Source organism: Odocoileus virginianus, chromosome 8, assembly GCF_023699985.2.
Source record: "Odocoileus virginianus isolate 20LAN1187 ecotype Illinois chromosome 8, Ovbor_1.2, whole genome shotgun sequence".
In the NCBI taxonomy this organism is placed as follows: Eukaryota; Metazoa; Chordata; class Mammalia; order Artiodactyla; family Cervidae; genus Odocoileus; species Odocoileus virginianus.
This window is the reverse complement of record NC_069681.1, coordinates 32,383,111-32,407,344: the sequence shown is the minus strand read 5'-3', so window position 1 is coordinate 32,407,344 and position 24,234 is coordinate 32,383,111. Positions and strand designations below refer to the sequence as shown.

The window sequence follows — 24,234 nt, the reverse complement described above, 5'->3', positions numbered from 1 at the left end:
ACGGAACATTTGCTCAAGGCTAATTGCAACTGTCGAGATCCATAACGAAGCCTTTCCTGGATAACCTTTATGAATTACAGTAAGTCAGGCTCCCCTCTGAGTGACTGGCTAGTCGGTAAACTTTTCCCTTTGTTAGGCTATTAGACGTCCACGGTCATTGCATTGATAATATTCCGTTTTCTGCAGAAACCTTTAGTTAAGTGGTGACGGCAAGTAGTTCCCTTTGTGATTTCAGGCTCCTGCCACTGCGGAAAGTGTCTTTGTTCTGCTGAAGAATGGTACATTTCGGGAGAATTCTGCGACTGTGATGACAGGGACTGCGACAAACACGATGGGCTCATTTGCACAGGTGCCGTATCGACCGACCCTAATCATTCTTTGTCAGAGTCAGCAGCGGAGACCACCCTGCCGCAGACGGCAGGGCAGCACCGCAATCCTTGCAATCAAGACCTGCTGTTCATCCAAGTCACTACAGAAGGGGAGGGGCATTGATTCCCAAATCCAGAAGCATACAAAAGAATAAAGCCAAATTATATGGCTATTGGGAAACTTCACAAAGTAACCCCTCTCCCCTCTTTACACAGATGCTGTTCTGTGTGGAAAAGAGAAAACAATGGTCTTGACAACCATTTTACTTTGAACCAGATGTAGGCAATGGAATATTACTTTAAACAGGACCCAGGTGCCGCTTCCAAAGACCATTGGTTGATGTGTTGGTTGTTTGCAAGGAATGGGGTGTGTGTTGAGGGGATGGGAGCGATGAAAAAACTTAGCAGTGTACTAGCTAGTGCTTTCTCGAGTTATTGAATCCTGGTAATCAGTTATGTCAATAAAATACATTCCCTTGAACAAGTTACAGGGAAAAGAGACACATATATCTGCTCTCCTTATCTCCAGTGGCAGGTAAAAGATGAAAGCTTCTGTGTGTCATCAAGCTAGGCCTTCACTTTCAGTCCATCCCTATGAAACAAGGCTCTTCTTCTAGCTGATTCCCCAGCTTACCTCATTCTATGTCAAGGGACTTGGTAGTTTTCAACATTTATTCATACGTCAGACATAACTTGCTGTCTACAGGAAAACAAAATCATGACTTGGAAGTCACCGGGAATGATACAGGATAGTCACTCATAGATGCTACACTCAGGGTGGCATCAAGCAGCTGCCATTAACTGTGTGAAAAATTAGATTCCCCATAGCTGCTAAATGGGATAAGATGGTTACAGAATAGCACAAGAAACTCTGCGGAGGATGAATGACATGGTCTTGCTGATGAACAGCTACGGTTTGGAATGACGTCTTTTAATGTGGTGCCTTCCCATCATGATGATGACAGCCCTGTGTGCTTTGCTGCAGGGAATGGAATCTGTAGCTGTGGAAACTGTGAATGCTGGGACGGATGGAACGGGAACGCCTGTGAAATCTGGCTCGGCACGGAATACCCTTAACGATTATGTGGCAGGGAACCGGGTTCTTCTTTTTTTTCGGCCCTCAGAACGGATAAATGCAGAGGAAACCATGTATAATCACCACTATGACAGGTCAAACAGACTATTGTATGTTTTTCTCTTTCTGAATGCCTGAATGAAATCTGGGTACCCATTAAAAATGAGCTAAGCAAGTTCTGATGTAAATAGCATCAGAAAAAACTTTTCCTACCTTCATTTACATCAGTGGTTCTCAACAAGGGCAAACTTTACCACCCAGAAAACGCTTGACAATAATGTTTACAGGTAATTTTGATGGTCACCCTGTGTGGCATGGAGGGCATGTTGGGGGTGGACATTCAATGGGTGGGTGCCAGGGATGCTGTGAACGTCCTCTGGGGCACAGGACAGCCCCCCACAACAAAGAATGACCTGACTTCACGTGTCAAGGGTGCCTGAGCTGAGAAACATTGAATTAGATGGTTGTTAGAAATGCATAACCCTGTACAAGAAAGACCGTATTCGTGTCTAAGGAAAAAATACAGTCTTACATAAATCCATTGATCATATTTTGCCAGGATTCCATATCACTTATCATTTCCATGGAGACATAAGGTATCCAGACACACATAGGATATGGGGCAGAAACTACATCATCAGTGCTTTTGGGAAAAAAAAAAAAAAAACCTGGTCATTTTAGCCATTAAGTCATTTGTCTTATCCCCCTTTAGACTCACACAAAAAAACTCTCTTAAGATGAAGGAAGATATTATGAAAAATGTACAATTCAACATTTTAAATAAATAGTGACATAACTTGCTTATATTCTGTGTCAGTATATATTTACCTACTGAGGATTAACACCCCCTCCCCAATGAATTTTTATTCAGGGGTATCTATCTTCTATTTCTAGAACATTTTTTAATATTAAGCAGGGGTTACATGTATAAGAATTCTGATTTTTTACTGTTTACTCCATGGTAACTTGCCTTTTAAAAAGACAGCATATAGTTAGATGTATGATGGGCCTGAAATATACATTCACCTCCCTTAAAAACTCTTATTTGTAAGGATACATTACTTATTGGAAAAGTAGGCTCATGCAAAGAAATCAAGAAATTATATTAAGATTAAAAAGTCTCAAAAGCTCAGAGGGTTTAAAAAAAAATCCAGAAATGCCTGAAATAGAAATTACAAGTATTCAGTCAATAATAAGAACAAAATGTTTATTTTCTTAATGGTGAAATTCTGCTCTGTATGAAATTCACATTGAATTATGAAAATGTACAATAATTCAGACTTCCCTTACATATTTACAGTTAAATCTACTTATACACATTAGTTAGGCAACCTTTAATTATTTAGAGCTAATAAAAACCCCACTTTTTTTTTTTCTAAAGGCGATTTCTATCTTGTAAAATCCTAGAATAATGTAACAAAATCATTTCCATATTAAGATGAAAAGTTTTCCTTGGAAATTTTACTTGATGATGTAAATATTCTAGAATTGTGGCTTGGACTTTTCTAAGTCACATCACCAAAAATAAGGAAAATATGCATCTGCTGAGTTACTGAAAAATTTGATATTGAAAATTATTTAAGAGAAAATTTAACTGATGCTGATTTTGATAGTACTAATATTGTCCTCGTACTTTAGGAGATTTATAAAATTGTCACTTCTATCCTGAGATTAAGGAGTGCAACCATGGGATTGTATCTTTAGTCTCATGTATATCAATCAATAGATCAGTTTTTGTAAATGAGGGAAATATAAGCTGTGACGAAACAACACAGATTATACTCTTTCCTCTGTCTAAACACGTCAACACTCAAACAAAGCTGTTATTGTTCAGTTGCAATTCTGATGCCTTATGTGATGCTGCACAGACACTAAACTTCGTTACCTTATCCAGCCATCATAATTTGTACAAAAGACCTTCAGGTTCCTTTCTTGCAGAACTTTGGTTTCTATAAAGGACCAGATGGTAAATAGTTTAGACTTTGTGGGTCACATACATCTCTGTTACAAATTCTTGTTTGTTTTCATTTAATATTTTAAAGCTAAGAAAACAAAACGAATTCATTCTGAGCTCCTGGACTGTAAGAAACATTGGGAGATGAATTTGGCAGGAGTTTGCCAGCCTCTGCTCTACTGAAACTGCTCTTAGCTTCCTCTCTTATCACATAACCCTCTGTGTGTCTTCTTTTTCTTATCATTCTCTACATGTTAACCCTCTTCATTACAGAATCTACAACAAAAGTGCTGTTCTTTTTCTATTTTCATTTAACAAAAATGTCCTTGGCATTCGTGTTTTTTTAAGAAAAAAAAATACGGAGAAATTAGTGTATTATAAAGTTCAAAATATGATTGGTCCAAATTTTTTGACAAAGTTGAAAATATATTTCAGCTCTATTCTGGGGTTCATTTAGCTCGCAATTATTGAACCAAAAGGAAACTACAGCATTAAGTCACATGGTACCTACACGCTAATATTTTTCTTCTAAAACAAAAATATTTTCATTTTACCACTTTCTGTCTGCTGCAACAGTTCTTGTATGTGTGTATATATGATTTTGGGTCTCTAGCAATGCAGACATCAATATAGATCTATGAAGAAGTGATTTAACTTACATGTTTAAGTTGGAGAAAAATAGACATAGTTATGTACAAAGACATAAATTTCTACCCTTCTTAGATGTGATTTTGTACTTTGACTTTTGATTCCATTGCTTAGATAGAAACTCCCTCTTCAAAAAAAAAAAAAAGTCAGGACAAGAATAAACTTATAATAGTTGGAGGGAAATTTCATTGGCTTATTCAAGTTGGTCGGTAGTCATGGTGGAAATACGTTTATTGGGAACGATAGATGTTTGCCAATGGTGTTAGCACCAACCCAGTTTGCTTGGCAAACCATCACTGAGTAATTCTTTCATAAAGGACTTTTGAATAAGAGTCTACAAACATCCTGAGACCTAAGATAATCACCCTGGACTCTGAGCTAATCTGGATTCTCACCATGCATTGGAAGGAATTGCCTCCACCACTTCAAATGCAAACACAACATGGGGATTAGACCAAATGACAGAAAAAGCCAAGAGAAAACAAAAACAAGACATAATTCAACATTTGTTTGCAGACTCACCATCAAAGCTTTTGAAACCCCACTCAGTATTGAGTCAACAGGTCACTTTGTAAGCTAACAAAGCTACTCTAAAAAGTGTATTTTACTCCAGAGTAACACAGTTCACATCTGGAGTCTGAGATGCCTGGGTTTAGCTCAACAGCTGTCCCTGGATATAGTCTCCTTCTAAAATGTTCATACTCCCTCTAATATTAGGGAGAGAACTTTAAATGAAGTGGTACATGTCTAACTTTTAAGTCGAGAAGTATTTTTTTCTTGTTTTTTAAAAAAGAGCCAAATCCGATATTGGTCATCCTGAAAACAGCTGACTGTTTTAATGCTTTAAGCATTCGTTAAGCAACTGGCCAGGTGTGACAAACTCTTCTTGCACTCCAAGAGGCAAATAATTAGATAGACCATGGCAGGAGTCTTGTGGGTTCATCATGGCACTTTTGAAGCCAGTCCTGAACCCAAAACACTCAGGGCAAAGGAACGTTTGGAGCAAGAACCTCTGAATTCTCCAAGATTTGTAATGGAATGATGCTCAATTCCATTGTACTCTTTATATAGGTTGGACCATTTGCCTCTCTTCTATAATTTTTTCAGGCTAAGTTGTAGCAGAATATTTTAGCAAACATAAGAAAATAAAATGGTATTGAAATATTAAAACAATGAACATTCCAGAGCATTGTTGAGGAATGAGTGAAGCAACAGCTACCATAACAGATCAGCAGACACAACCCTCCCACACCAGATATGGATGCAAAAGGCATGTGATACTGGAAAGACTCGATAAAATCAACATACGTACATGTAGGTACAGATCACATGGTGGTCTCCAAATACAAATGAATTCCATCAGATTTACTGTACAGAACATCAATGGCGACAGATTGCACTTAAAACAGCAAACTTAGTTTTTGAGGGGGGGGAAATGGTGGAGTCTTATCCTGGAAAAATAGCTAAAGAGGTATCATCAAAGAGCGAAAATCTTCTTTGGCATGGTAAAGGGGGAGACTGAGTTTACCAAACTTATTTACATGACATTTCTCTGTATCTGTGGGTGATGCAATGCCATTTTGTTACATAAAGTTGTTGGATGTTGTTGAATATGCCTTCATATAAATATTTTATTCAATATGTTGTATTTATGAATACAACAAATGATATTAAACACAGAAACTGTACAATGCAGACAAACTCTTTGTATGTAGATTGAATAACACACACCAATGGCTCTTGAAACACAGGTCCTATGACATGCAGTTCATCAGTGCTGTCCTCGTTCCATGCAACAGGTCAGACCAGACACAGAGGAAATGATCTAACTAAATCACAAATAACAAGGACCCCTCTGCAGTACGTCTAAACATATATTAGAAGAAAGTATTCTGACATCCATTCATAGGGATAAATGCCCTTATAGATAACTCATGTAAAAAATAAAACAGAGGTACACATTTACTGAAATCTCACTCATTTACAAAAATAAATCTTGTCATAATTTTAACCAATAAACAAACTTGCAGGAGAGAAAAAGAAACCAGCAAGTAGGGCCGATTACCAAAAACATATAGGTGGGGCTTTTTGATGTGTGTGTGTGTGTGTGTGTGTGTGTGTGTGTGCCTGCACACACATGCGCATGGTAGGGTAAGTCTATCTAATTGGAATTTCAAGTTGTTATTCACAGTTTGTCACATATTATGGAGTATATGTCTTCCCTAAAAATTGATTAATGTAATTCATCTAATGTATTTTAACTTAGCCTGTTAAAAATAATAGGCTTTGGAACAGTGTAATAAGAAATCAAGAGAGGTCAAAAGAATCATTTTGTTGTATTTGTACTTTAGCATTATCGACAATAAATCTACTCAGATGTTATGCTAACTTTTTATTTATTAAAGTGGAATTCAATATGAAAATGAAATAAGCATAAACAGTTAAATTGATAGTAAATCTTTAATCAGCTAAGCAGGCCAAAATTTTTAAAGGCTGGGCAAAGGCTGTCATGGAGACTTAGGAAAGCAGTGACAAAATAATTTCCCAGTAAATACAGTGCGGATGGGAGAAAATGGCAACTGGGTCATCCTTCCACATGGAAAATAACAAGAGGCCAGTACATGGATCCCACATATAGTTGTCTATAAATGAGGTTCAGTTTGGTCTCAATTAACTGTTCAGAGGAGAAAAACATTGAAATTTATTAAGTATACACAGAGTTAACAAGTATATTTCCAAACAGTTTAGTATCAAACATTGTGAAACTCTTTAGATCCAATAGTAAACATTTTGCATGGTTTCTTCACTGTGGAGTCAACTATTCCCAGACTTTCTCGTCACTGTCCTCCCTAACCTCAGAATTCAGCAGTTGGAAATCCCAAAGGAAGTTAAGAAAGCAAACTCAAACAAAAGCAAGAAAACATATGTATATATATCGGATGGACTGAAAACCTGATATTTGAACGTGTTGGTTTGCCTTTATTTTTAATCTAGAATAATTCAACAGACTGCATTCTGAGATCATGGCAAGGCACCGCTAACTCAGCTACTGGGCCATGTGGACCCCAGAAGCTGAGTCAGAGGTATGGACCGGTGAAATACACAGTACCTGACTCAGCATGCTGAGCTAAAAAAAATACTTTTTTTTTTTACCTAATGTGTCCGGTTTAAAAACTTGTCATTAAACACCAAAAATATTAAAGTCTAATTTATAACTAACGTTTGCATTGCTGCTGCAGGAAAGAACACAACAGCCGCCTTGCCCATGCTCTACCGAGTATGAGTGGAACGCAGCCCAAATCGGGGATGGTGTTAAGTTTGGTTCATTAAAAACAGGAAGGATTCTCATCTGAGATGGATTTAGGTAGCGCAATTCTTGTAGGTTGTTAATTAATTATTTTTTTCCTTTTTTTTTCCCAAATAATGAGGATTCATAGATGAAAAATGAACCTTAATCAGGCCTACAAGGCCTACAGAGTTCTTTTGACCCACTTTCTCAAAAACCAGTGGGTCTTGCTCGCTGGGCAAGGCAAATGTTACCATTACCAGTAAGCTTGTGATATGTATAAAACATACACACACACACACACAAAGAAACTAAGGGGGATGTCAAACCCAGATCATAGAGCGCTTCCCATGTCTGCGTTTGACCCCGTTTCTCAGCCCGGCCACGCGGGCCTCGGGAGCACAGTGTCTGCTACTGGACGGGGCGTATATGTGTGTTTCATCAGTTGTGTGAGCCGGAGACCACAGTCCTACTCTTTACAGATGCAATTTGTCATAATAGGTTTAGAAGGCTTTCTGTTTCCCTGATCGCTCTCCCAACTAAGCCAACCGCAACAGTTAAGATTGAGAGGAACACCATCCCTACAAAAGGTCACAGACAGTAGAGCCAGCAGCCCTGGGGAAAATAAAGGGGAAGAAGAGAACTCCAGAATAGCACAGGTTTACAGCATCTAACTAGAAATTTACTCAAGAGTATCTGTGTGCTACAAAAATCGAACTGAAACACATGGATTTCGCCGAAACGGGACTCAAAAAGGAATATGGGTAGCTGTCAGCAGGCAAGGTGTCGAGTGGACTCGTGAAGGAGGTCATTCACATGAAGTGTCACAGTCACAGAAAAGATATTAAAAAGGCATTCCATATCTGGTAGGGCATTCCATGGTCTGAGTTGAGCTGGTTGTCCAGGTGTCTTCTTCTTGTGGGGGGGCGCAACGCGTTGAGATTTATCCCACTTGCAACCAAGGAGTTCAGGCCAGCGGGGAGCAGCCTACCCCCAGCGGCTCCTGGGCCCCCGGAGGGAGCGGGAGGGTCTGGCCGGGATAAAGGGCTCAACAGCGCTCGGGGGGCGACTCAGTCACAACACCTGTGAGGGTCTGGCTATGTCGTCTTACTTTTGTTGACTGGTTTGCCTCCATTCATGATGGCCGACGCGCTCGTGCTTTTACTCGGCGTCACCCCGGCCTTCGGGACTGTTTCTCCGACGTCATGCAAAGATGGTTCTCGGTACATGGCAACTAGTGACAGGAAGGGGGAGGAGGGCAGAAGAGGAGATGTTACCCGGTTAGGTTCACGCGCAGACCTCCGCTGGAGGCCCAGTCCTCTTTTTTCCCCAGAAGTCAAGTAACCCCGTCAAGAGGGAATTCCTGTTTTAAAGAAGTAAAATCCAGCCCCTGAACAGAAAGTATGACTTCCTCTGCATTTTCTGGTTTTGTGTCTCCAAACAGTTCACATGGGTGTGCCTGGATTTTTGTTGAGGAGAGAAGGTTTAAATGGGGGATGCACACACACACACACACACACACACACACACACACACACACACACACACACACCCCCAGGCCACAGGAAGTATGTGAGAATGGCAGGCATTTAATCCAGTTCTCTTTGTTCAGGGAGAAAAATTCAGACCTTCCTTCCACTACATGCTGTCAACACATGGACACTCATTCCCACTTATCTTCTCCAGTCTAGGTCTTTTAGGTCATTAAATTCAAACTCTCAAGTGATTAAAAAGCCACATGGTCACACTATGTCAGCTTCAAAGCCATACAAAGCAACAGGCAAAGCCAGAAGCTTCTGGAGCTCACTGTTTAGATTTTCTCTCCTGCCAGTTGTACACAGACCCGCTTAAATAACTGAAGGCAAGTGTGAGGCGCTTTATATTTTTATGCCTCATTTTCAGATGTAATACTGAAAATCTGTAATTAATATCCTATAACAAAGGCTCGTCTAGTCAAGGCTATGGTTTTTCCAGTGCTCATGTATGGATGTGAGAGTTGGATTGTGAAGAAAGCTGAGCACTGAAAAATTGATGCTTTTGAACTGTGGTGTTGGAGAAGACTCTTGAGAGTCCCTTGGACTGCAAGGAGATGCAACCAGTCCATCCTAAAGGAGATCAGTCCTGGGTGTTCATTGGAAGGACCGATGCTGAAGCTGAAACTCCAGTACTTTGGCCACATCATGCGAAGAGTTGACTCACTGGAAAAGACCCTGATGCTGAGAGGTATTGGGGGCGGGAGAAGGGGACAACAGAGGATGAGATGGCTGGATGGCATCACCAACTCAATGGACATGAGTTTGAGTAAGCTTCAGGAGTTGGTGATGGACAGGGAGGCCTGGCGTGCTGCTATTCATGGGGTCGCAAAGAGTCGGGCACGACTGAGCGACTGAACTGAACTGAACTGAACTGAAGGCAGAAGTGCATAATGGCAAGAGGATCACTGGGACTGACATCCCAGAAGGCTCCAAGGAATTGAGTAGTGTCTGGTGACATCACTGATTCCAGTAGTTCATGTGGTTTTGTTAGAAAGGGATCCCAGGGAATCCTGGGAAAGGAAATTCCAGACTGACTGGTGCTTGGGGGAAATGAGCTGACTTAAAATCTTCTGCCATCAGAAACACAAGTGAATTAGAGCTGCCCAACCTGCTTTTAGGGTTTTGAAAGCTGATATTTTATGAAGATACCTTATGTTTCATTAGGATGAACCACCACATGCATATATACACGCATACATGTATATACAATAAAGTATACAAATCTTAAATGCACAATGTAAGTAGACACCTATGGGACCACCACCCAGAGCAAGATAAGAGACATTTCCAGGCTCCCATGAGGGTCCCTTGTGGCCATGGCAGAGTCATGGATGTGGAAGATAAACATGTACTACATCATGATCAGGATAAGGCACACATGACACTCACCTTCCAATGGCTTGGGTAGAAAATGAGCTGCTGGTTTGGTTTTCTTTACTCTGTTTCCTTTCATAACTTGCCCTTCTTTATTCAATCCCAAAAACCAGGCTCTGCCAGATTCCTGTTGTCTGTACAGCATAGATGAGTAGATTACGTAATAGTTTTCAAAAACAGATTCTTTAAACTTGCACTCAGGGGTAAAAAGTTCCTGTTGAGAGAAAAGGAAGAAATGAAGGTTAGAGGAAGGGGTGGGAGCTTCCCCGTGTTTCCTCTTCCTTCTTGCAGAAACTCATCTAGGATGGCCGACCAGGCAGCACTCGGGCATGGATGACCAGATGTTCCTCTTCCTATAGGTGTCAACTTTTATCAACACACAATGTGTCGAGAAGGAGCTGCTGCTTTGGGGAAAAAATATATATATGTACATATGTATGGGGCTTCCCAAGTGGCACTAGTGGTAGAAAACCTGCTTGCCAATGCCAGTGCAGGAGAAGTAAGAAATGTAGGTTCGATCCCTGGATTGGGAAGATCCCATGGAGAAGGAAACGGCAACCCACTCCAGTATTCTTTCCTGGAGAATCCCATGGACAGAGGAGCCTGGTTAGCTACAGTCCATAGGTCACAAAGAATTGGACAGGACTGAACTGACTTAGCACACACTCATGTATATATGTATGTATGTATATAGGCAAAACTATGGATGTCCTCTAATTAGAAAATAGAAGACAGGAGCAATAGTATTCGGTTGAATAAGATCCGGTTCAAGCAGGGTATAACCAGAAACAGCATGATAAAGTACCAACCACCCTGTGCTGAGCTGCTTCAATTGTGTCCAACTCTGTGGGACCCCATGGACAGTAGCCTGCCAGGCTCCTCCACCCATGGGATTCTCCAGGCGAGAATACGGGAGTGGGTTGCCATGCCCTCCTCCAGGCGGTCTTCCGGACCCAGGGGTCAAACCCATATCTCCTTTGTCTCCTGCATTTTCAGGTGGGTTCTTTACCACTGGGGCCGCCTGGGAAGTCCAACACCCTGTATTCACAGTTTAAAAATCAATAACAATATTGGGTTGGTCAAGAGGTTACTTTAGGTTTTTCTGTAACATCTTGTGGAAAAACCCAAATGAACTTTTCAGCCAAACCTCTAAAAGATATATTGAAGGTATTTGCTAACCTATTTTCAATATTTCGGTAGGAATTATTATTACATGATAATCTAACAGTTCCCAGTTGTTCACTGGATCACTGATATTATAGGATGACATGTTTTACCTACAAAGAGACAGACTGACACCTCAAACTAAACCCCTGGCCATCAGTTGGCACAGAAGCTAGCCCCTGAAGCTGAGGCCAGGGGTCATGTTAGCTGGTTGTGGAGACGGGAGCTGAAAACCACAACCTAACCCATGGTCTGGAGTCCTCCTGGAACTCTTCAAGAGAACCATCGATAGCTGTCATGACTAAATTCCACTCCACATATTTTGAAACAGCACAATGAGCTAACATGACCACCATGATCTACATCAACTGATGAATAACACACAGTTGCTACTTTAGACTATCATTAATAATACAAATATTCATAGATGAGTTTTATATACTTCTATAAGTTAACCTACAAAAGCATTTCTGATAGATTTCTTTGAAAAATAATTTAAAAATGCCACCTTCCTAGTTGCATATCATGGAAGTCACTTAACTAGCTTTTGTGGCTGTTTTATGTAGGCTCAACACTGTGCTATTCCATGTTTATGAAATACTGATGCAAAGCAGACCTTTATTGTCATTATCTTTTTGAAAATATCACGTACTTAAATTTTTTTCGCCTTAATAGATTTTTATGACTGCTGAAAAATGGTAACTTTGTTTTCTTTTAAAGAAGTTATTTTCTATACACATTCTGAAAAACACATCATTTAGGGTCTAAAAATATAAAACCTTTAAGAGTTAAAATTATGCTAACCATAATAAGGGGCATGACATTGTTGCCTGTAGAAATGTTCTTTAAGTATTTCCCATGAGAGTGTTAATTATCAAGTGGTGTCTCTTGCAGGATATAATTTATTCAGAGTGCGCCATAACTTTAATTCAATGAAAGTTAAATTGTTTTCCAAGGGGAACAGGTTTTAATGGCAGATGCTTTTCATGACAAAGATGACAGTTGCAGTGATTAATCTGATGAGATTAAAATAGCAGAAAGATAGGTTTAGCCCCTCCCAAAGGAATTTATGTAGCCCTCATTTGAATAAGGTACCATCTGAAAAAATGTTCTGTTCTTCCACTAAGTTTTATTTCTCCAAATATCCTATTAGCTCTCTCACTAATAAGTGATAGCCTTGGTAAGTCAATCTCCAGGCCCTGAACAGAATAAAGACTGATAAAAGGGTCCAAGTTCACACATTGGTGGTGAGGTAAGGGAAATAAAATGGAATGCTCTAAATCTGGCTTATCATCAAAAGATTAATAAATATAATATTGGTTGAACATGGATCTTCTGGGACAAACAGATTAGAATTTGGCATGTTCTTTGTCATTTTATTGAGACAGGCCAAGACATCCAAAGGGCTTCCCTGGTGACTCAGAGGGTAAAGAATCTACCTGCAATGCAGAAGACCCAGGTTCGATTCCTGGGTCAGGAAGATTGCCTGGGGAAGGGACCAGCAACCCACTCCAGTATTCTTGCCTGGAGAATTCCATGGACAGAGAAGTCAGGCGGGCTGCAGTCCATGGAGTTGCAAAGAGCTGGACATGACTGAGTGACTAACTCTTTCACTTCACTTTCAAGGCATCCAAGCATAAAAATAAAACCTAAAGCAAGTTTTATTGTTAAAAATCTGTCTTAGAATCAACCGGGAGTGGGTTTGGCAAAGGCTGACCCAGTTGATCATTCAGGTGGGGAGAGCAGCTGGCACCTGCTGGCTAAGATATTGGGTCTCTACCCATAGCCTTCCCTTATTAAGAGGATCACAGAAGACTGATCTTAATCTCCAGGAAGACTGACCTCCAGCTTTGGAAACACAGGTCCACAGAGTAGTCAACCCTTCCTTACATGGATCCGATCCCTAGTGCTGTGATGTGTGAAATATGGAGGATGCTGCTTGCCTTGCATCGGCAATTGGAAATGTATTGTTTCTACTTTAAATTGACGAAGTTGAATGTGAAAGATAATGAAGACCTTTGACTCAGAAGAAGTCTTTTATTCTCAGAGTGTACCTCAGTATGGTGGTGCTAGTGGTAAAAAACCCACCTGTCAATGCAGGAGACATAGGAGACATGGGTTCAACCCCTAGGTTGGGAAGATCCCCTGGAGGAGGGCACCGCAACCTACTCTAGTATTCTTGCCTGGAGAATCCCATGGACAGAGGAGCCTGGTGGGCTACAGTCCATGGGGTCACACAGAGTCGGACACGATTAAAGTGACTTAGCACGCACCTTAGTATACCTCTGACACTAAGTCTTTTTAGATAAAAGGTTTGCATCTTAGGACTCCGAGGAAGTCAATAACATATCCTTTCTGCAAGCTGTGGCAGTGACTTCACAGGGAGGTGATTCAGTCTTCCACATTAGAGCCAAAGCTTTCAGGCAGTTGTGCTGGTGGAGACTGGTCAGTACTTTTTCACCCTTCTTTATTCTTGGTTAAATAATTACTGCATATACACATACTCATATGCACACACACACACTACATTTAAGGCTACTATTGTCTAATGCTCTTTGCTAGACTTTTTGAGGATTTAATCTGCTCGTGAAATATTGGAGTTGAAAACAACCCCCTCATTCTCAGGAGAATTGGTAGCATTAATGGAAACTGAGATTGGTAACTACTTATAAGGGACAAATATACTTTTAATTTGCAAATGGGAGACAGAGTGATGGTGAACAACATCTGCGGATCCAGACTGCCTGGGGTCAATCCTGACCCTACTCTTTCCTTGCTGCATGTTCTTGGGAAAATTACTTAATCTCTGGGCTTCAGTATTCTCATCTCTAAAATGGGTACAAAAATCACAGGATAAGGAACTTCCCTGGTGATCCAGTGATTAAGAATCCATCTGCCAGCGCAGGGACACAGGTTCTATCCCTGGTCCAGGAAGATCCCACATGCCGTAGAGCAAATGAGCCTAGGCACCACAATTACTGAAGCTCAAGCATCTAAAGTCTGAGCTCCAACACAAGAGGATCCAGCTCAATGAGAAGCCCACGCGCCTGCAACAGAGAGCAGCCCTCACCCGCAGTAACTAGGGAAAGACCATGTAGCAACGAAGGCCCAGCACAGCCAAAAATAAACAATAAATAACTAAATAAATAATCATAGAGTAATAAGATGGTTGGAGGAACTGAGTCACACCACTGGGGACTTTGGGCTCTTTCTTCGAACTTGAAGCTGCTCAACTACATCACTTGCAGGCCTGCTGGGTGCAGCCCAGCCGAGCACACGTGCGGATCAATGCCCCTCACTGAGTCTCGGAGCTGAGCAGACAGACGGAGTGGCAGAAAAGGTGACGGTTCTCATGGGGAAACAAAAGCCTTGGATCTTCAGTGATCTGGATTTTCAAGGAATAAAAAACCCAGATTTCTAGATAAAAATCTCCTGTGTATGTTGGCAGCTATTTGTTTGTTCCCGCTTTTGTTTTTCAATATAGTGTGTATCAAGGATCCGAGATGGCCCCCTGAACACACCAATTTGAGACCCCCTAGTGTGGACCGGCAAGAGAGCTAAGGAAGGAAGGAAGACCAGGAGGCTTATCAACACAGCCCTAACCTGATGGATGCTTTTTAAATGATTGAGCAATACCAGGATTGTGCCAGTGAGGCATCCTACAGCTGGCAATGATAATACGTGAAGACGTATTTAAATTTAAGTTCAGCTATAAACTCTTTGAAACTGCCAAAATGAAATAGATAAGGAGTTTGGTATGTCTTTTTCTCCTCCTTCCAGACTATATTTAGAGCGCTATAGTCCCAGCAGAAGCTTAAATATTAATTTGTAACTTTGCCAAACGAAATCATCGAATCACAGAAGAGAAAAAACACAACAATTAAACAAAAATTTCATATCTCCTTTTCTGTTGTGGTTGTTTTGAAATGAAAGCACCATCTGTGGTGTACTTATTATCTTAACAGTAGCAGCAGAATTCCTCTTTGGAGGGAAACGTCTTTGTTTAGGAAAATACCGTGATGGGCCATTTGCATGCAGCAAGCTAGGCATCTCATTCAGAATGAGAGAAGTGGTGGGGGGAAATGGAGGGCCCACGTTCCACAATTTGTAACCAATGAGTAAGCCATAAACGCAGATCATTCAGCATAATCCTAACCTAACAGCTAACAGTAACCTTGAGAATCTGACTCAGTGGTTGGCAAACTACAGTCCATGGGCCAAATTCATGCTACAAAGTACAGAGGCGAGTTGAGATTACATGACCTGTAAAAACAGCAGTATTTACTGTACGGCCCTTTGCTAAAAAACTCTGCCTGATCTAAAGGTAAATTAGGGTAAAGGTAAACTCCGATCTAAAGGTAAATTAGGGTAAAGGTAAACTCTGATCTAAAGGTAAATTAGGGTAAAGGTAAACTCGGATCTAAAGGTAAACTCGGATCTAAAGGTAAATTAGGGTAAAAGTAAACTCTGATCTAAAGGTAAATTTCGAGGACTTTCCAATCTAGGGAATTGGGGGAGGGGTCGTTAAACTAGTTGCGGATATTTCCAAAGGAAGTCTGGATTGCACTTTTTTTCATATATACACATGCAGACCATTTGAACCAGTATTTTCATCAGTGTTTCAGCCCTGGAAAAGCCTTTAAGGTATGTTTTGAGTCTGGGCTTCCTGTGAAAGTGCTTGGCTATGTCATAGTCCACAATCCATTGAGTTACTACACCTCTTTTGTTTCTATCTCTGACTATATTAAAATTGCTGATTTGTTGCTTAGTCACCAAGTCGTGTCTGACTCTTTCTGACCCTGTGGACTGTAGCCCACCAGGCCCCTCTGTCCATGGGGTTCACCAAGCAAGAACACTGGAGTCGGTTGCTATTTCCTTCTTCTGGGGATTTTCCCGACCCAGGGATCAAATCCGAGTCTCCTGCATTGACAGGCAAATTCTTTACCACTGAGCCACAAGGGAAATCCTGCTGCTATTATACAGAACAAATTAATAAATGATCATGAAATATTAGTAAATATTGATTAAATTGGCATTATTCATAAGCTTACTATTATTTTTATGATTAGAATAAAAATTTATTAAAGCAAGAAAACGGAAACAAATATATTTACAGTGTATCTTTAAATAAGAAGTTTTAAGATTGTAGTTAAAATATATGGGAACTGGTTCTATAATGTTAAATCTGTTTTCTCCAGAATATAGACATGAATAAATTCCTAAAATAATAATGCTTGCAACATGAACAGATGGTATCAGTGCTATATATATTAGCAAAACTACCACAAAATAAATATGCTTAAAGAAGTATTAACCCAACCATATACCATTCTCGCAATTTGTTATGGCTTAACAATGGATGCCTAATGAGACTACTAATAATGGCATTATTGTGTTAATAACGACAAGGCTTCCCAGTTGGTGCTAGTGGTAAAGAATCTGTCTGCCAATGCAGGAGACACAAGAGACACAGGTTTGATCCCTGGAGAAGATCCCAGGGAAGATCCCCTGGAGAAGGAAATAGCAACCCACTCCAGTATTCTTGCCTGGAGAATCCCATGGAGGAGGAGTCTGGTGGCTATAGTCCATAGGGTCACAAACAGTTGGACACAACTGAGAGACTGAGCATACATAACTACAGATAACACTTAAATTGTGCATAATTCTGTACCAAGGACTGTTCTATACATTTACCTAATCAACTAACTATTCCACACTATAATCTATGAGGTTGGTACTATGAGTGCCCTCATTTTAGAAATGAAGAAAAGGAGCCCAGAGGGGTTAGGCAATTTGCCCAAGTACATTTATTTTCATCAAGGTGAATAATTTAACTATTCCTATCCATTTATCATTCAACTGAAGACAGGTACTTTATTTTCAAGTTTAATCACTTAAAAAATGTTTTTTAATGTATAGTTTGTTTTTAATTGTAGGATAATTACTTTACAATAGTGTGATAGTTTTTGCCATACATTAATGTGATCAGTTGCAAAAATGGGCTGAAGTCTTCACCCTCCCCTGAATCAAAGGTCTTCAGCATGTCCTTTGACTTGTCTTCGCACTGTGAGCTGAGGGGGAGAGGGCAGAGGCTTGTGAGGCACGTGTTCAATTGGGTTTGTTCTCTCAGTGTCCTCCACCACCCCGAGAGCTCGCCTGGGCTAGCCTGCTGGAGGAGGGACACGTGGAACATAGCCAAGTTGCCTGATGTAAAGCAGCCTGTTTCCAGACAGGTGATCAAGTCCTACCAACATCAACAGAGCCACCTATCCCAGCTCCATATGACTCAGGAGGCACAGGCATTATACACTTAATTGTTATATCCTACTTCAGCGGTCATTGTTGGCTACCTGGTATCATTAAGAAATTGATAACCCATACAAATCATTATTCATTCAACTGAATTATTTATGCAGTGAAAACACAGGAAATATGTACCTTAGGGCTTTCTTGGTGGCTCAGTGGTAAAGAATCCACCTGCCAATGCAGGAGACATGGGTCCGATCCCCGGTCTGGGAAGATCCCACATGCTTCGGAGCAACTAAGTCCGTGTACCGCAACTATTGAGCCAGTGTTTTAGAGGTCAGGACCGCAACTACTGAAGCCCGAGCGCCCTAGAGCCCGTGATCCACAAAAGTAGCCACTGAAATGAGAAGCCCAAGCACCACAACCAGAGAGCAGTCCCCGCTCGCCACAACTAGAGAAAAACCCGCACAGCGATGAAGATCCAGCACAGTCAAAATAAATGCATAAGATTATTTTTTTAAATGTAACTTATATAGCTACTCTTTATCTACATCTAACTACAGGTTAAAACAAATATAAATGGAAAATAGTAATTGATATATGCTATCACCTTGGCAGAAGTGTCACATGTCTTAGGATATAATTGTTAAGGAGGAAAAAGTAAAATAAAAGAGTTAAAAAGAGAAAAAAAAAAAAAAGAACAAGAATACATAGGAATACTTAAAATGAATCTCTTCTCCTCTTCACCCAAGGCATACACACCTTCCCCCACCACTGAATGATTTAAAAAAACAAAAGAAATTTGTACATGCCTCTACAAGCTTTTTCTACTTTCTTTCCTTTAAGCTCCACTTAAGTAAGTTAGACCTTCCCTTAAAATTTTTGTGTGTGTTTGCATTGTGGATTTTTCCTAATAAAAATGTGCTCAGTCAAAAACCACTTGCATAAATAAAAACCAAACCACACAAATAATCAAAAGTACCCATTTATCCAACCTACAAAAATGCAAGCTTCCATAGAAAAAATGAACTAGAAGTAGGTTCTGAAGTACTCCTAAAATGGCATATTTGTTGAAAAATATTAACCTGTATTGAGCTTTATGATTTTTAGAGCCCACTCACATATATTTTGTTTGATTCAACAGTGTAGTTAAAAATGCTTTGAAAAGAAGAATAGCATGATCCCATGTCAGAGATGATGATTTTAAGACTCTGAGGGATTAGGTCCTCATAAGGAATGGATGGCTGTTTGAGTGATGTTTTATCTACATATTGCTGCTACTGAGCAACACTTATTAAAACAACAACGTTGAAAATATGAGCCAAAGGTAAGGGGTTTCCCCCTCACCCAGAGTATCAAATAAATCATCTTACTGGAATAAAAGAGGTCAGTAATAAAAAAAATCACCAACACTAACAAAAAGAAAAAAAGAAAAAAGAATCATCATCAACGTGAACATGTGGAATACAGAGGAGGCTCACGTGGTGCTGAAATGAAAACCCAAGGATTGTTTTCCTTTGATTTGATTTTATTAGCTAGAAACACACTGGCCATGAGTCCCCAGATTCTGGTTGCAAGTTGTTTGATAATTCCAAAGGTTACACCAAAGGGCAGATATAGACCACTGAAGAGAAAGGTCAGGAAAGCCAGAAACGAGGCAACAGCCACACTCTGTGGGAGGAAGAGTGACGAGCGAGAGGAAAACATCTACCTATTGGCTAAATGACTTTACCCAGATGAAGGCAACACCAGGAAGCTCAGTCCTGCTGTGGATTTAATTGCATAATTAGCACTGAATTATTTTCATGTTATGTTATGAATTTTACAGGCAAAAATAAATTGTTTTACTTTCCAGGTTGTTGGTTGAGAGTATGATACTAGGAAATGGGAATAATTATATTATTTAAAATTGATTAAAACGTATATATATGTATATACACACATATGAAAAATGAAAGGGTTAGTCACTCAGTCATGTCTGACTCTGCGCAAATGCTAAACTTTCTGTCCTAGATATTACATAATAAATTTGAAAATTTAAACACTGTGAACACACATGGTAACGAGTTTCCATTATTCTGTAGTTAATAATGTCTAAAATTCACACATCTATTTATCCATTGTTAACTGGATAAATAAATGCATGAACTTTAGGCATTATATTCTGGCCAGTCACTGTTCTTGACCTGGAGATACAACTATGAGCAAAAATGATACAGTTGGTAGTCTTAAGGCATGACGGTTTAGTAGAGGAAACAGTTACACTACTGATCATATCATTACAAAATAAGACAAATTCTCACGAGGAAAGGAGTCACTTCTGTGAGAACACATAATAAACAAGTCTGACCCAGCCTGAATGGGTAAGGAAAGAACACTGAACTCTGAGCTGAGATCTGAAACATCGCCGTGAGTTAGCTAGGCTTAGAGCAGGATAAAGGCTTTCCTGGTGGCTCAGTGGGAGAGAATCTGCCTGCATTCAGGAGACTTGGGGTCAGTCCCTGGGTGGGGAAGATCTCCTGGAGAAGGAAACAGCAACCCACTCCAGTATTCTTGTCTGGGAAATCCCATGGACAGAGGCAGCCTTGAGGGCTACAGTCCATGGGGTTGCAAGAGTTGGATAGGACTCAGTGACTAAACAACAACAGAGCAGGATAAAGAATATTCCTGGAGGAATATTCCTGGTCCAGTGGTTAAGACCTCACCTTCCAATGCAGGGGATGAAAGTTCAATCCCTGGTTGGGGAGCTGAGATCCCACATGCCTCGTGGCCAGAAAACCAAAACATAAAACAGCAGTAATACTGTAAAAAATTCAATAATGATTTTTAAAATGGACATTAAAAGGAAAAACTTAAAAAGTACATTTCTGGAGAGGGCGACATCGCGTGCAAAAGGCCTGGGGCAGGAACAGACACAGATTTTAGAGGACAAAAAGAAAACTGAAATTGGAATGCAGAGTGTGAAAGACACAGCAGTAAGAGCTAGGGTCTGGGTGCTAAACATGTGCCAGACTGGGTGGTCACATGAAGAGTTTGGGGCTTTCCCTAAAAACAATGGAAGAGCATTAAAAGTTTTTATGCAGGAGCATGTCAAAGTCGGGTAGGCATTTGGAAAGACCACTCTGGCAAAAGTGTGAAGAATGGAGAAGAGAGCCAGTTTGGATTCAAGGATGCTAGCTGTTCACTTCAGTACCAGACGCGGATGTCGGCAGTGGAGACAGAGAGAAAAGGGCAGTCTGGGGAAATATTTAGGAGGTCAAATGGTCAGGACCCTGTGACTGTACATGGTGGCTAAGGGAGAAAGAATGTCAAGCACAACGTGTAGGTTTTTTGCTTATGGAACTGGATGACATTTGGTGTGTGTTCACTGCTGTTTTTGAAAGGTCAAATGCTGTAGTTCTTGGGTGAAATAAAACTTCTGTGTATAACATAAGTTCGCATGGTGCTTTCTGTCCTTTTATAGGATATTATTTCATGTATTTAGAGAGTAACTTTCTGCAATGTTCTATTTAAATCAGTTATCTTAGGACTAAGGACTTGTTTGTAGGTATGTCACAGGGTGTGTGTTTTCAAGAGTTTCACTTTCATATTAGTAGAGCGGACCAATATTACATTAGCAATCACAAAACAGAGCTTCCTGTGTTGTGCTGAAGACCTGAGAGGCAGAGTCTAGAAGCGTGCATATCCTTTGCAGTTGTTCAGTCATTTGCAACCCCATTGTTGTTGCTATCTAGTCTCTAAGTCGTGTCCAACACTTTTGCAACCCCATGGACTGCAGCACGCCAGGCTTCCCTGTCCTTCACTATCTCCCAGAGTTTGCTCAAACTCATGCCCATTGAGTCGGTGATGCCATCCAACCATCTCATCCTCTTTGGCCCCTTGTCTCTTGCCCTCAGTCTTTGCAGCCCCATGGACTGAAGGAACAGCCAATCCTGCCTCAAAGAAGGAGAGAAGCTTTTTAAATGTGATGCTATTTAGCTAGGCTTTGAAAGCTGAGTCAGGGTTAGTGAAAGTAAAGAAGAAAGACAAAAACAGCCGATTTGGAAGGAAAAGAACTGTATTCTAGAAATTATAAGAAGCTCTTTGAGGCAAGAGTCCTGGATGAGAGTGGCTGGAAGCTAAGCTCTGTGTGGAGAAGTGAAGCTGGAAGACAGAAAATCATATTGGCCACGCTGTGGGATCGTGACTTTCTAATAAGCAAAGGTGAGCTCTGGAGATGTCCAAGAAAACAGATGATGTCCTGAGAATGTTTTCAAAAGATAACTGACCGTGTGATCCAGCAACCATATTCCTTGCTATCTTACCCAGATGTGCTGAAATTTGCATTCTCGCAGAGACCTGCATAGGATGTTTATAGAGACTTTATTTGTAATTCACAAATGTTAGGAGCAACCAAGGTGGCTTTCAATAGGTGGATGTATAAGCAAACTGTGGTAAATCCATATGTCAACTACACATGGGCGCTTGCCAAAGGCATTTGCCATCTGCCTCTGCGGAGGCTGAATCCTGAGATGCTGCAGCTGCTGACCTTCAACTTGTCCTGAAGGGAGTTCAGTGTGGAGAATGAAGCTCTTTGTGCTCCAGGAAAACTGGTGGAATAGGTCTTTAGATAGTTACACATTTTCAGTTACATGATTTCATGAGCCCAATCCTTGCATCTTCTCATTCTTCATCTTTTTCTCTAGAAAAACACTAAATGCCTTCATGCTGACCTCAGCTCCTCGAGACTAGCAAGAAACCTTTTTGTAAGATAAGTGCTTCATTGTATGAACTCCCCCTTCACCCAAATCACATATAAACATGTCCTCCCCGCCCCCCCCCCCACCCCCCGCCTCTTTGGAGCAGTTCCTCAGAACTGTCTGAGATGCTGTCTCCTGGGCAGCAGTCCTCATTTTGCCCCCAAGTAAGACTTAACTTGCAACTCCCACGTGGTACATCTTTTTTAGTCAACACACACAATGGAATATTATTCAGCAATAAAAAGAAATGATCAAGTCATGGGGTATCTTAAATGCCTATTAGTAAATGAAAGAAGCCAATCTGCAAAGGATGCTTAGTGTATGATTCCAACTCAATGACATTCCTGAAGAGGCACAATTATGGAGAGAGTAAAAAGATCACTGGCAGTGAAATTATCCATATGATAATGATACATTATCTAGATGACATTGTATATCTCCTATATTTACCAAAATCCATAGAATGTACAACACAAAGAGTAAACTCAATGTAAACTAGACTTTAGCTCATAATGCTTATGTTTGCTTGCTCAGTTGTGCCCAACTCTTCTGTGACCTCATTGAGTGTAGGCCACGGGGCTCCTCTGTCCATGGGATTTTCCAGGCAAGGATGCTGGAACAGGTTGCCATTTCCTCCTCCAGGGGATCTTCCCAACCCAGGAATCAAACCCACCTCTCCTGTGTCTCCTGCATTGCCAGGCAGATTCTTTACCACCAAGTCACCTGGGAAGCCCTTAGTTTATAGTAGTATACCAATATCGGTTCATCAATTATAAAATAAATATTATAGTAATCTTAGATGCTAATAATAAGGGAAACTTTTGGGGGGTGGAGGTAACTTGCAACTCTACTTTCTGCTTACTTTTTCTATAAACCTGCTGCTGCTGCTAAGTCGCTTCAGTCGTGTCCGACTCTGTGCGACCCCACAGATGGCAGCCCACCAGGCTCCTCTGTCCCTGGGATTCTCCAGGCAAGAATACTGGAGTGGGCTGCCATTTCCTTCTCCAATTCCTTAAAAAGAATAAAGTCTACTCGTTTAGAGTAGAAATGAAAAATCGAAATGAAAAATCGAAAAAGAAAGATAACTCAGCGTGGAGGAGGATTTTAGTCCAGGGGCAGAGATTTACAGGTTCTAAATAGGTTCTCCCTTTAAAGTCTTATTAAATTCCACATTAGGAATCACTTACAATCATGCATTGAGGACAATATATTAACAGTTCTCAAGGACAGTGGTTGAATATCCAGATTGAAAAAGCAAAAATGGAATTTCCAGATCAGTGATGGGCAAACTGCAGTCCCTAGGCAAAGTTTTATTAGCACACAGCCAAGTCCACTAATTTACTTATTGCCTTGACTACTTCTGAGCTACAGTAGTAGTTGATTTGTAGTAAATGAGACAGTAAGACCCACAAACATAAAACATTCATCTGGCCCTTTACAGAATAAGTTTGCCAGCCCCTGTGTTAGATTCTTATTGGGACTGGCTGAATATGTATGGCTTTCACAGGATTCCCTCATTTCAGAAGAAATCATACTGAGATACAAGAACCTTCTCAGAAAAAGAAAAAATCCATTTGCTGATAGATCCCTCTGAGAATATCTGAGATTTGGCGATATGATTCTGGAGAAAGTTTTCTAGCCAACAAACTTATGGCTACCAAAGGGGAAGGCAAGGAGGGATAAATTAGGAGTCTGGGATTGGCAGATACAAGCTACTATATACAAAAGAGATAAACAACAAGGTCTTACTGTATACTATAGCACAGGGAACAATACTTCATATCCTATAGGTAATGGAAAGGAATATAAAAAGAAAACATAAATCGGTCTGGCTAAAAAGTTCAT

General features: G+C 40.5%; 2 protein-coding genes across 5 annotated transcripts in view; one reads left to right on the top strand and one right to left on the bottom strand.

Annotated features, from left to right (window-relative positions):
• Nucleotides 1-2,249, top strand: part of ITGBL1 (integrin subunit beta like 1) — a 221,566-nt gene extending 219,317 nt beyond the window's left edge. For 2 of the 3 annotated variants that reach the window (XM_070471439.1, XM_070471437.1), the window contains one exon: nucleotides 236-1,437. In XM_070471439.1, coding sequence (XP_070327540.1) covers nucleotides 236-492 — 257 coding nt within the window. In that variant the 3' untranslated portion in view covers nucleotides 493-1,437. Of the gene's footprint in view, nucleotides 1-235 lie in introns of all 3 variants that reach the window. The other variant, XM_070471438.1, reaches the window with a different exon arrangement.
• A 387-nt stretch (nucleotides 2,250-2,636) lies between these two features.
• The window catches only part of FGF14 (fibroblast growth factor 14), a 603,770-nt gene continuing 582,172 nt past the window's right edge, over nucleotides 2,637-24,234 (bottom strand). For both annotated transcript variants that reach the window (XM_070471440.1, XM_070471441.1), the window contains exons 4-5: nucleotides 10,256-10,454; nucleotides 2,637-8,565 (exon numbers count right to left, since the gene is read on the bottom strand). In XM_070471440.1, coding sequence (XP_070327541.1) covers nucleotides 8,429-8,565; nucleotides 10,256-10,454 — 336 coding nt within the window. In that variant the 3' untranslated portion in view covers nucleotides 2,637-8,428. The remainder of the gene's footprint in view (nucleotides 8,566-10,255; nucleotides 10,455-24,234) is intronic.